General features: G+C 40.3%; 4 protein-coding genes across 4 annotated transcripts; 3 read left to right on the top strand and 1 right to left on the bottom strand.

The window, feature by feature from the left end:
- Positions 1-216: 216 nt before the first annotated feature.
- LOC118272373 (cuticle protein 21-like) lies at positions 217-789 on the top strand. The gene has a single exon (XM_035588818.2). The coding sequence runs from the start codon at positions 274-276 to the stop codon at positions 739-741; it is 468 nt and encodes a 155-aa protein (XP_035444711.2). The 5' UTR covers positions 217-273; the 3' UTR covers positions 742-789.
- A 2,158-nt stretch (positions 790-2,947) lies between these two features.
- On the bottom strand, positions 2,948-6,860 carry LOC118273870 (uncharacterized). Its single transcript, XM_035591041.2, has 2 exons — positions 6,463-6,860; positions 2,948-3,371 (listed from the first exon to the last, which is right to left on the bottom strand). The coding sequence occupies exons 1-2, from the start codon at positions 6,790-6,792 to the stop codon at positions 3,003-3,005; spliced, it is 699 nt and encodes a 232-aa protein (XP_035446934.2). The 5' UTR covers positions 6,793-6,860; the 3' UTR covers positions 2,948-3,002.
- Positions 6,861-9,420: 2,560 nt separating this feature from the next.
- LOC118272368 (uncharacterized) lies at positions 9,421-10,290 on the top strand. Its single transcript, XM_035588814.2, has one exon. The coding sequence runs from the start codon at positions 9,476-9,478 to the stop codon at positions 10,154-10,156; it is 681 nt and encodes a 226-aa protein (XP_035444707.1). The 5' UTR covers positions 9,421-9,475; the 3' UTR covers positions 10,157-10,290.
- A 2,257-nt stretch (positions 10,291-12,547) lies between these two features.
- On the top strand, positions 12,548-13,521 carry LOC118273856 (cuticle protein 65-like). Its single transcript, XM_035591026.2, has one exon. It carries the CDS (start codon positions 12,653-12,655, stop codon positions 13,424-13,426), a length of 774 nt encoding a protein of 257 aa, XP_035446919.2. The 5' UTR covers positions 12,548-12,652; the 3' UTR covers positions 13,427-13,521.
- Positions 13,522-13,566: the final 45 nt, after the last annotated feature.

The raw sequence follows: 13,566 nt of genomic DNA, 5'->3' as shown, positions 1-13,566 counted from the left end.
ATTAAGCATACGTTTCGGCGTTGATAAATGGCATACATTATCTTTGTGCAGTGCTTGACGTAATTAATCGTTACGACAAATGTCACACACTTCAAGATAGTTCGGCTTATTTACTTTGTTCGTCGGAGAAAAGTGGTCTTTTCATGGTCAACGATGCATTCCACTGACGCCTATCAAGTAATCTTATCACACTAGTATATAAAGCGTCTGTCACGCCACAAGTGCATCAGTGCATCTGAGCTCAGATACAACACAGACCTCTCCACATACAACATGCTGAAGCTGGTGGTGTTGTCTTGCTTGGTGGCGGCCGCAGCAGCCGGCGCGCTCTTGCCGTACGCGGCGCCCCTCGCCTACACGGCGCCCCTCGCCTACTCCGCACCCTTCGCCTACTCAGCGCCCATACTGGCCCCCTACGCCCCCAACTACCGCGGCCCTCTGTCCCTGGCGCCCGGCCAGCCCGCCAACATCCTCGGAGCCGACGGCAGGCCCCTCGACACCTTGGACGTGAACCTGGACCGCTCCGCGCACTACACCGCCAAGGCTTTGGACAACGCCGGCCTCCACATCTTGAAGAAGCGCTCCGCTCCCCTGATCGCGCCCATCAGCCGTGTGGCGGTCGCTGCTCCCCTGGTCCACAGCTACGCCGCTCCCTTGGCTTACTCCGCGCCCGTCTACAGCTCCCGCCTGGCTGTGGCTCCCATCAGCTACGCCGCCCCCTACGCTCAATACTGGAAATGAAGAACTTAGTCCACTGATCAATTATAAATAAACCGACTACCAATTAAATTATTTCGTTTTTATTGATTTCAAAAAGCTACAGGTAAGTTTATTATTTTACTGGCATACTCTGTGCCTATTATCATATCGCACTTGACTTAAGCAGCCGCCCATATCACTCAATCTACTCGATATTTTGATACATAATACTGTTTAATTATATGACAAACGATTTAGAACTGTTTGTGTGAAAACGATTTAATTGAGAACTAAATTACCTGACAGGAAGATTTGAATTAAGTGCTTGTGTGAAAACAATTTAATTGAGAACTAAATTACCTAAGAATCCCTTACTTAGGAAAATTTGAATCCTACGGAGACGGAGGGAGATTCTTGAATCCTAAGGCCTGTATAGACAGGCCAGGACTATTTGACTATGTTCAATGTCAAATATGTCCAAATACTCAAACGCTCCTCAATTTTAAGACGTTCTCCAGACTAGTTCTGTCGCTATCAATTCTTTATAAAATGACAGAGATAGCACGATATTTAAGTACAACCTAAAATTGAGTAGCTTTTCAGTATTCGAGCGATAGTTACTAAAATTGATAAATCAATTAATTGACTATAGACATCCTAATACCTGTACTACACTTCAATCATTGAAATTCAAATGGTTATTATTTATCAATTGCTACATTATGGCGTAGGCTGACTACTAATTACCTTCTACAATTGTAAATTTTCTTGCTTAAGCTAATTAGGGTTCAATGGATTGATAGATTTACTGATGATACATACGTAATACATAATACATACGTAATAACATAGATATTGGTTTTCACTTTAAAAAGAACTTCGTGGTTAATACTTATAAATACGCATTCATAACTTCAACATAATGTTACATACCATTATTACATAATATCCTCGAATCTTCAAAGGCACAAGCAAATATACACTTAAATGTAACACCCACTGTTCGGGACTCGGGAAAATACCCAATAGTGCTATGAGAGATCCAGGAATTTCAGCAGTCACGCTTGTGGTAACCAACGATGTAGCTGCGATAAGGGATCTAATTAAGGATTAAAATATATAAATCAGGAACGAATGACGAAAGATGAGTCATCGAGGTAAAATCGACCTAAGTGATCATGGAAAGATTAAAATAACATAGCCCCATGTTATATTTCAATAATGGCATTGTCACGTGCAAACTATCGTTTTCTTTTGTTCTTCTCTAATTATTTCTTCTGATTTATTTCGTTACGGGATCCAAGACAGTTATCCATGTCTCTAGTAGCGCCAGACTTCAGTGTTCCGGTGGTTTCATGGGTGTATCTTCAGTAGATCCTGGCTTACAGGACTTGCAACGGTTGGGGGATGTAGAGGGCTTGTCCCTCAAAAAAAGGCATTGTCTTACCAGGGTGCGTATGCCAATATTCAAACATGTATGCACATTATGGACATAAATTACAAATATTTTTATAATGTGTATTCATAAGAAATCATTGAATTTGATGACGTCTGATTTTTCAAACCCTGCCTAGTCAGTCGAGTGGTCGCAGTCGAGGCTGCCGAGGATTCCTTTCTAAGAGTGATGCCAAATAGTGCGGAATAAAAATTTTAAGTGCTTCTAGTTTAAAAGTAGTTCAAATTGATTCTTGATTCAAAGACTGAATGTTGAACAGTTTACTGAATTTCATTGTATTGTATTCCTTGATATAATAAACAAAAAAGCTCATACATAAAATATGGAAAATTTTCTTTAATCTGGCTTCCCTTCGAGGTCTCGTGTGATGTAAATGACAGTGTCTGGGCAGTATTACGTGTCGCGTGTCTGTGTCGTTAGGTGCGAACAAACAATATTTATTTCAATACGCAACATGTCTCTCGATTACGTGTAGCTGACATCTGATAGCTGAAGGTCTGCCGGTACCCTGTCAATTAAACAACTGAAGTAAATTATATTTACTTCTTATGACAATGTTTTTTGTATTTTTGTGTTGTCAAAGGATCTAGAATGTAATACAGTACGGTATATTGTAAGTTCAGTTTGATTAAGACAAAGGTTGACAAATATGTATTATGTCTCTACAATCACCAATTGAAGTCAAAATATTTCAGAAATTATTTTGTCTTAAATCCTAAGGACCCAAATAAGCTACTTGTAATAATATTAAAATCATTATCGGTTTTTGGAGTTCAATAAAAAGTACGTAAATAATTATTCGGTAGTCGGTTTATTTACAATTGATCAGTGGACTGTCGTAAGTTCTTCATTTCCAGTAGTGAGCAACGGGGGCAGCAGCGTAGCTGATGGGAGCCACAGCCAGGCGGGAGCTGTAGACGGGCGCGGAGTAAGCCAAGGGAGCGGTGTAGCTGTGGACCAGGGGAGCAGCGACCGCCACGCGGCTGATGGGCGCGATCAGGGGAGCGGAGCGCTTCTTCAAGATGTGGAGGCCGGCGTGGTCCAGAGCCTTGGCAGTGAAGTGCGCGGAGCGGTCCAGGTTCACGTCCAAGGTGTCTAGTGGCCTGCCATCAGCAGCGAGGATGTTGGCGGGCTGGCCAGGTGCCAGGGACAGGGGGCCACGGTAGTTGGAACCGTAGGGGGCCACCACTGGCGCCGCGTACGCGAAGGGCGCCGAGTAGGCGAGGGGCGCCGTGTAGGCGAGGGGCGCCGCGTACGGCAAGAGCGCGCCGGCTGCTGCGGCCGCCACCAAGCAAGACAACACCACCAGCTTCAGCATGTTGTATGTGGAGAGGTCTGTGTTGTATCTGAGCTCAGATGCACTGATGCACTTGTGGCCTGACAGACGCTTTATATACTAGTGTGATAAGATTACTTGATGGGCGATACCGAAGTGGCCATGAAAAGACTACTTTTCTTTTAAGAAAACAAAGTTCATACGGACCATTTGATATATTAAAAGTATCAGTTCCTGTCGTGTTTGTAGAGCATTAGTACCTATTAATAAAATACGTGTAGGTAGGAAAAACCGAACATATCAATAATTTAATGTGTTTCTGTGAGTAATTTATAGTTTAACTAGCGGACCCGATAGACGTTGTCCTGTCTACACGTCTTTAATTTGAAAATTTTAAATTTTATTAATAAGCTAAAACATTCTGGACCATTTTGATGAAAATTATTATTCAAATGTTATGACAATATCTAACGTCATTAATATTTGACACTGCGATGGTAGCGCCGTCTGTCGTATCCAATGTAAAACATTCCAAAATCAACAACTACTAATTAATTAAAAATGAATTAAAAAAACATTGTCCAGCGGACAAAATTGTGAATCTAAACCATTCTCAGATCCCCTTGAACACACACAAAAAAATTCATCAAAATCGGTCCAGTCGTTTAAGAGAAGTTCAGTGACATACACACGTACAGAAGAATTATATATATAAAGATATAGACATAATATACTTCAGATTTACTGGTTTTCCATTTTGAAGTGGGTGGTACTACTGGTTTTTTTCAGAATATATGATGCGATGTGCTCAATCTCTCGCATCTTTCATGAGTTTAGTTTAACTGCACTACCTATCTCATAAGTTGGTTCTACTGATAAGCTACTTGTTCTCATTTTTATTTACGCACAGGTATTTATTTATATTCTCATATATAAATTATTTATTTATTTTAAGTAGGTATAAATATCAGTAGGTACATCGCGTTCTACCCTTCTCCATGTTTTTCCTTACTGCCTATCCATCCAAGGGTAGTTCGTAAAAGATCGCTTTTTAGTCAATTATTATTTACTAGCTACTTTCGCGCGGTTTCACCCGCTCTGCTTGGCTGCCATTGGTCATAGCGTGATGTTATATAACCTATGGCCTTCTTCGATTTATGCACTATACAACAAAAGGAATTATTCAAATCGGACCAGTGGTTCCGGAGATTAGCGCGTTCAAACAAACAAACAAACAAACAAACTCTTCAGCTTTATAATATTAGTATAGATTCAGCCCATTTTTTTAAGGGTGGAAAGTCGTCCAAATACTTCTCTAAAAACCACCCGTTCCTACTCCTACTTTCCTGCTATGATATATATCCTGATGTCCGCAGCTCAGGATGTACTATCAATTTCTGAATGTTTGTTTTGGTGTATTTGACTCCTATTTGATATAGCGTGATATTATGTAGCCTTCGTCGATAAATAGACTATTCAATACAAAAGGACGACTGGTAGAGCAAGTGGTCCTATTTCTCTGTAATATCACACGAGTCTGCAATAGGGTAGTTTCTTTAATTAAAAATAAATTAATTCAGCCATTGAATACAATAAAATATTTAAAAAGAACGACACTTTCGTTGATTGGTTTGTCAATGTATTTATTTTCGTATCTTTTTCTCGCAAATTTTCTAGTAATAAGTACATATGCTATTTGACGCAAAAATATTATGACGAAGTCACAACTCATAACTGGCGATCCATAATTTTTTTTATTAGTTGGACACTAGCCTATTGCTGCCAGTAGCAGAAGGCTCGATTATCATCACAAGACTTATAACGTTACTGGTGAAAACAGGGATACTTACATAAACATGTCAGCCTACCCATTTGAGTATAAAATGTGCTTGGTATATATTAAAGGAAAATTGCTGACTCTTTCTGATATAACTTAATAATGTTCTAAATGGTTCAGGTATTTCTCCTTTTCTCCAGTTGTAATATGAGTCCCGTGTAATAGGGAATAACCCTATTGCAATATACGGAATACGATATTAAATTTCGTGTCATTACTTTAAGTTAAATTATCAAGAAAACTTTACCCAATCTAGGAATCGAACCCAGAACCATCTGCTAGGCAGTCGCACTTGCGACCACTCGACCAACATGGCAGTCTATTTGTCTATCTGTCGGAGAATTTAATATAAACTGTATAAAAGTCAATCCCTTTACTTGTTCATTAGGGAAGTGTGTCCTCTAGATACGTTATCATTAATATTTATTTGCCGCGAATGATAGACTGCCGTATAATTTGCAATGTCGACAAGTATGTTAATACTATACAATCATTATTCTGTCATGTAATTACTTATTGTTATGTTACAAATAATATAATTTGTCAATGTTTAAATTAATAATGTGATAAACCATCTTACAGTGCTTTTTGATAGCAAAAAATTATTGTAGCCTGTCATCTGCAGTACTAGATTTTTTGTATAATTTCGACACATTGAAGCTATATTATTCGTATTTTGAAGAACTCCTCTTTAAATACTAGTTAGTGTTAAGATTAGATAGGCCCTGAATTTCATCACGATTTTCGATTCTGAATTTTCATAACTTGTTTACGTTATAAATGCATTAATTAGAATAAAACTTAGTACATATTTACTTAAGTCGATTCAGCCTTACAAATTCAGACTCAGAAATAAAAATCACAATAATTATGGTCAATTTACGTCTCTGTTCATAGATCTCTATTTCGAAATGTAAACGGCACATTTGGTAATTATTAATTTCAAAAAGGAGGCAGGTCGAAAAGCAACACACATTTAAGGAATAAAATGAAATATTAAAACAAAATATTAAATTCGGTAGTCGGTTTATTTATAGTTTGTCAGTGCAAAGTTCTTCATTTCCAGTATTGAGCGTAGGGGGCGGCGTAGCTGATGGGAGCCACAGCCAGGCGGGAGCTGTAGATGGGCGCGGAGTAAGCCAAGGGAGCAGCGTAGCTGTGGACCAGGGGAGCAGCGACCGCCACGCGGCTGATGGGCGCGATCAGGGGAGCGGAGCGCTTCTTCAAGATGTGGAGGCCGGCGTTGTCCAAAGCCTTGGCGGTGTAGTGCGCGGAGCGGTCCAGGTTCACGTCCAAGGTGTCGAGCGGCCTGCCGTCGGCTCCGAGGATGTTGGCGGGCTGGCCGGGCGCCAGGGACAGAGGGCCGCGGTAGTTAGGGGCGTAGGGGGCCAGTATGGGCGCTGAGTAGGCGAAGGGCGCGGAGTAGGCGAGGGGCGCCGTGTAGGCGAGGGGCGCCGCGTACGGTAAGAGCGCGCCGGCTGCTGCGGCCGCCACCAAGCAAGACAACACCACCAGCTTCAGCATGTTGTATGTGGAGAGGTCTGTGTTGTATCTGAGCTCAGATGCACTGATGCATTCGTACAGTAGTGATCTCCTTATATATTAGTGTAATGAAACTAGTGACATTACAGGCGTTGCCGGAACACATCGTCGACCCTGAGCGAACCACTTTTATAAAGTTCAGTCGATCGTTCTTTGTATGTTTGTAAACAATGATTTAATTAAGTGGTCATGTGTGGATTTATTATTATTGTAGGCATGGCTGGAGTGGACGTCAGCGCCAGATATTGTAAACTTCATAATTATGCATATTGCAATTGCCTACATGGCTGAACACAGTCGCGGTACGACATCTCATTGTCATGCGTCTATTATTAAAGCACTCACATTTTTGATAAAATGTTTTGGCTGTGAATACCACGTGAGATTATTATTGCCTTTTCTATATTAAGTTTTATACTAAGTATTCTTATTAGCAGCACTCTATGGAGTTTAGTGTAACTAATTATAATTTTAAATACCAAAAAGTCCGAACATAGAAAAAATATTTACATACAACAATCAAGTATCTATTACCTAGTTTTAAATCACAATTTAGATCAAGACATGATACAAGGATTTCAACTAGATTGATCATTCAAGTCAGTGATCTATATTTAATTATAATCTACTTACCTATTTTAGATCTATCCATTACTAAAATAGGGGACAGTAATACAGTGACGACATATAAACAACGAATGTCGTGTGCCTAGCGACTAAATATTCGCTTGTACAAGGACTTACTATTGATTTTAGAATCAGTTTGTTAGTGTGAAATTCTCAGTATGGCTGGAATTTGATAACAGTTTTACATAGTAATATGAATAGATAAACATAACAATTGTCCTAGTTGGTCGAATCTTTTGAATGGGAGTATTTATAGTCGTATTTTGTCAAACGCTGTCGCATTGAAAAATGTTGATTTTGGTCAGCCAATACAAGGATCGAAGAGTCTGCATTTCTTAGGGGTTACCCAGGTTTTGGCTCGAAAAGCAGGAGTAGGATGGTTTAGTCAGTTAGATCTGACACTCTATCTCGCCTAGCCCAAGGCGAGAGTAGTCATTAGATGATTTTCCCACATAAAAATGTATATTAAGGATCGAGAAAAGTAAGTACATATTAAAAAATCTTTATGGTAAACTAAGCCGTGGACATTCACAACATCAGAGGAGTTGCAAGTGGATTGGCCCACAGATTTTCTATGTAATATGCACTATGATTTTCTATAGTTACTATTTAATACATAGTTAATACAGGAAAAAATGAAACCAAAATAGTTTAGACAGTGGAGCAATATGAAAAAGAAAGATTGAGGATAAGACGACATTGCAGGCGGAAAAGTAGAGAAACAATCAAGCATACGTTCTTACACTATACGTTAGAACGTATGTTTACAAACACATTCATACTTCTGCACGTAAACTCTGATTGCATCATAGCACACAATATAAAAAAGATATCCTATTCTATTTTAAAAATATACTTTAGTCTATTCTCTACTTTCACCTTCTATTTATAGAATTCAGAGTCACCCTTTAAATTACCCTCTCGAAGTCGTCAGGTATTTTCCTTACAGGAAAATGGACAGCCACGTGGTCGTAAGTGTGGCTACCTAGCACGAGGTACAACCACCATGTCGGGAGAAGAAATGACGTCATCGATTTTTAGTAAAAACTTCTTAGTTACAGTATGCTGTTTTAAAGATTAAAATGGTATAGTTGCGAACCTCTCTGCCTACAATTTAAACATAAGCCTTGTTATTGAAGTATAATATAAAATGTAAATTGACCCTAATGGAATAATATAAGAAACTGTCATGGTAACAGTGGAGCTATTATTTACACAAAATTCTCGGTAAAATGTTTTATTGTAGGGACACAATTGAAGGAAGACGGTTTTATCAAAATTATTGTATTAAACAAGTAGGGCAGTGTCTACTGATACGTCATACGTATGAGAATAACGTATTGTATGCTAATGAGCTTAAATACATTATTCAAATAATTTTCACGTAGATATAATCTTAGAGCGTCACGGGGGTAGTAACAGGGACCCGGCGACAGACGACCACCTAAATAAATGGCGTGGCAATGAAAGTTCCAAACAAAAGAATATTTTGAAACTTTCATCGTTTTCACATGAAATCTTTTTGTCACCACGTTTATTATGTACTCCATATTTCCAGAAAGGCAAAAGTACTAAGAACAAAATATGGATTTTAAAATTGCTGCTAGGAGTAGACTAAGAAGACATTATGTCGTGAAGCACAAGTAAGTACCTATGTAGTAGAAAAGTAATTGAAATTATCTGTATTGAATGAAATACTTGATTGAAGAGATACTTTATCGGCTAGTTTACATATGGCGCGGCTCGTATCGGGCTGGTATTTTGCGTACGGGAGCGTTGACTGAACTGTCTCAATTACTTTGTCGGCTCGTTGGCATATGTATTGCAACAAAAGCATTAAGACGATGATGAACTGGCCAGTCGGGACTGTAGACGACCTCGTGGTTTTTAAATATCAGCTTCCTGAACGGCCGACATGCACCGGTTTGCAAAACGAGATCGCCCTTAGCTTTAGTGTAGGATACTTTCTATAAATACGAAGCGACACATTGGCAAGGCATCAGTCGTTCATCCGAGCAACAATACAATACAGACCAAGATGTTCAAGTTGGTGGTATTGTGCGCTTTCTTCGCCGCCGCGGTCGCTGAGCCCGGTGCTCTAATTGCTGCGCCCATCACGCAGTACACAACGTACTTGGCTCCCGCTGCGACTACCATCGCGAAACAGGACAGCACTGTGATCCATCCCTCGCCGCTCTTCTACCAGGCTCCTCTGGCGTACACCCATTTCATCAAGAAACGATCTGCCCAGTTCCCTCTGACGTACGCCTCGCCTGCTGCATACTACCCTGCTAACTACTACGCTGCCACCACGTACAACGCGCCGCTCCTACACGGTGCCACAATCCTGCCAGCGCCCATCGCGTCAGTGCCTGCAGTGCCTGCCGTACATCTGATCAAGAAGAGGTCAGCACCTTTGTTCCCTACGACTTACTACACGCCCACCACCTACGCCGCTCACACTCCTCTTATTGCATCCACCTATACCGCGACTGCCCCAGTTCTCGCTCATGCTCCAGTGATCTCTCAGCCCCTTGCCTACGCCCATCTGATCAAGAAGCGGTCAGCTGGTCTGTTGAACACTTACATCGCCCCTGCTGCGTACTCCCATCAGTCCCGAGTTGACCTCCAAACATCTCACATCCCCTACTCTTCCTTTGCCTACTCCGCGCCCATTGCCTACTCTACTCCTCTTGCTGTATCCCACCTGTACAAGTAAGCCTTTGCTCAACGGAACAGCTGTAAAATCCTTCACTAAAGGAGACTTCAAATTCAAAATTGTCATTAATCTGAAATAGTTCCATGAATGTACATAATATTGATGACTGATTAATAAACTCTGGATTTTTTAAATACCCGTTTTATTTATAAACTAGTTACGCATCCTCCTCTGTATCTATATGGCATGTTTCAAGATTATGCACCACACACAAGCCAATAAATTCACCGTGAAGTGGAATGTAAAGCATTCAGGCCATTAAACTGTTTTACCATATAAGGAACATTGTTATGTGGTAAAGTAGTGGTGTCGTGTGTCACTTGTACTCGTACGTTTCTCGATGTTTAATGATTTAATGAGTAATAAATAAACTAATGAGCATTTAGATATGGTTGTATAAATTAGTAAATAAGTAACTAATTCATATTTCGACGAATGGAAGTTTCCAATGCCAATGTTTGGACAACTTACACCTCAGAATAATATTTAGGACCACACTATTACGTTTGTGGTAATAATACGGAGAAAAGCAAGTAAAAGCGATGTAATTTCCTGAAATGAAGAGAAGCCTACGTCACATTCGTTTAGAGTTTGAAGCTCACGTTTATACAACCCTTAGGAAGCAGAAGTAATGCACCCTTCCAAGTCACGTGTGTTACCGGCGTGTTCTATTGTATACATTTCCTTAACTATATAGGAACAAAGGCGTTTTTTGCCAAGCCATACAATAAACCTTTCCAATCGTATTGAAATACATCAAAGAACCAAACCTCGCTAGTATTTGTTTAATGGTTGTTATTCGTTGAGATTTGTTTATGAAATATTCGTCATATTTTTATGTTTTAATTCTCTTCAGTGTACACATTTTACTTTTTAATTCTTAATTTTTATTTTCACATATCACATTTCAAATTTATTTTTAATTTTTACTATATTGAAACACATTAAGTGGTACATAGAATAAAAAACCAAGTAACATGTGTAAATTTCAAATGAAACTGCATTATTTTATTGTTTAAAAAAATGGAGTATGAAAGTAAAGGGGTGAAAATTAGTACTTACACTAAAACATAACAACCCATAGGATAGCATCTTTATTACTTCACAATATAAATTAACTTATATCTAAGCATATTTGGAAATACATAAATCAAATATTACATTCATACAATGACAAATCTCTGTCACAAGTCTTACTTGCTATTTGTGTAGCCGTCCCGTAGTACAACGTATCAATTCTTAAAGGCATTTTACTTTCCACAAGTTATATATCCATAAAGTAAAACATTATCATCGCTAAATATTTTTTACATTAAATTTGCATAAAAATACCAGTCTTAGATCTCATTTGAATCTAATTAATTTAATACAGCTTCTTCTGTGACATCTTCTATTGGTGGATCATTGGTAGTGCTTACTACTTTACTGTTGTCATCGTAAGCTACTATGATGATCTTATCTGACGCGGGCTGCTTATCTCCTTGATTTAATTTTTCTTGTTCAGGAATTTCTGTTACTATCACATTGTTGTTTTCATCACTTGTTGCTACCGCATTCACAAATTCATAATTCTCTGCATTATTCTCTTGTGCTTTATCTATCGATATGGGATGTTCAAGCGCCCTTGCCAACGGAAGATTGTGAAAAAAGCTTAACGCCACTGGTGTTAATATTGTATCTGCTGTGAATACTGGCGTTATCACTGCCTCACGCACTTTGTTCTCAAGTTGTTGGTTAGCATATACAGTTGCTGCCGGACTATATATCAACGGTCCAGCCACGAAACCTGGACTGTGCTTGATGTCTATCCTGGATTGATGGGACACCGCACTCGGTGCCGCGTATATCAAAGGCACTAAATCTCCGTACACTTCACACAGTACACCCACAAATAACAGTAACCTAATCATTTTGTTACTTGAACTTAACCTGGAGTGTTTACTAGAGGCAGATGAGACGTTATTTTATAGCCACATAACGGTTGTTGTTACGTAGTGCGCAAGCGCAACGGGTTCAAGTTCTCGGCCACAGCTATTGGACGGGTCGTTGCGTCACTGACGCTGCGGCCCCGGGGCACTGGCCGGATTCAGATGCAATATACAAACGTCACTCATTAACATTTTTGATTGATGCGCTATATTACTTAAATTAATGCGTGAATCATAGTTGTTATTTATTCATAGTACTGCACGCATTTATTTCCGAAGTTAATTCAGGGTCTATTGTAAGAAATGCGATAACATTTATAAACACGTAGTTTGTCTATTGTGTTTATAAAAAGTAATTTGGTTTAGGTATTTGTATTCTTATAAACTGGCGAATTCCAAGTTTTTTGTGACAACAATCACAACATTGAATAGAATGACAAAAGGTATTAATAGTTTGAATCCTGTCACTCTGAATCAGCATTTGGGGTATAAGAAGGTAGATTTTCAGTTGGGAAATCAGTCAGCTCTTGCAGTTCAATCAGATTTGTGATCGAGAAATAAGTTGAAGATGTTCCGGGCTGTAGTGTTGTTAGCTTCATTGGCTTTGTGCCATGGCCATGCAGTGCCAGTAGTGGCTCACCACGCCGCAGTGGTGGCACCAGTAGTCGCAGCACCTGTGGTGGCTGGCTATGCTGGTCATGGTTATGGCGGACATGGATTTGGAGGATACGGCTACGGCGGACTGGGCTACGGAGGGCTTGGTCATGCTGGACTAGGTCACGCTGGCATTGGCCACGCTGGATTTGGTCATGCTGGACTTGGACATGCTGGAATTGGACACGCTGGACTTGGCTTGGGCGGTCTTGGTCATGGCGGTCTTGGTCATGGTGGTCTTGGTCATGGCGGTCTTGGACACGGTGGTGATCTTGGCCACGGAGGACTTGGTCATGGCGGTCTTGGTCACGGCGATCTTGGTCACGGAGGACTTGGCCATCACGTTCACAAGCGGTCTCCTCATGTCGTCGCTCCAGTAGCTCATGTGGCTCATGTGGCTCACGTTGCTCCCGTGGCCCACGTCGCCCACGTGGCACCCGTGGCGGTGTCTCATCAGTCTCGACTGGATGTGCACTCTTCACCAGCTGTTGTTACTACTGCAGTAGTGCAGCCCGTCGTAGCCAAAGTGGTAGCTGCTGCCCCACTGCACTTCGGTGGTGGATTTGGCGGTGGTCTAGGCGGTGGTCTAGGAGGTGGGCTCTATGGACATGGAGACGGCCATGGTTATGGCCATGGTTTCGGCCACGGCTACGGCGACGGTCACGGTCACGGTTTTGGCCACTACTAGTCACGATCTTGCTTGATGTTAATAAATTGTATCATAACTGAATGTATGGATAGTAGTGTATAGTAAATAATTTGCAAATAAAGATGTGATAATTATATTGTATTTTTATTGACATTTAATGACTTTCCTGAGAGTTTCCT

This window comes from Spodoptera frugiperda, chromosome 4 (genome assembly GCF_023101765.2).
Source record: "Spodoptera frugiperda isolate SF20-4 chromosome 4, AGI-APGP_CSIRO_Sfru_2.0, whole genome shotgun sequence".
Taxonomy (NCBI): Eukaryota; Metazoa; Arthropoda; class Insecta; order Lepidoptera; family Noctuidae; genus Spodoptera; species Spodoptera frugiperda.
Note: the sequence above shows the minus strand (reverse complement) of the source record. Positions and strands in the feature narration are given on the sequence as shown.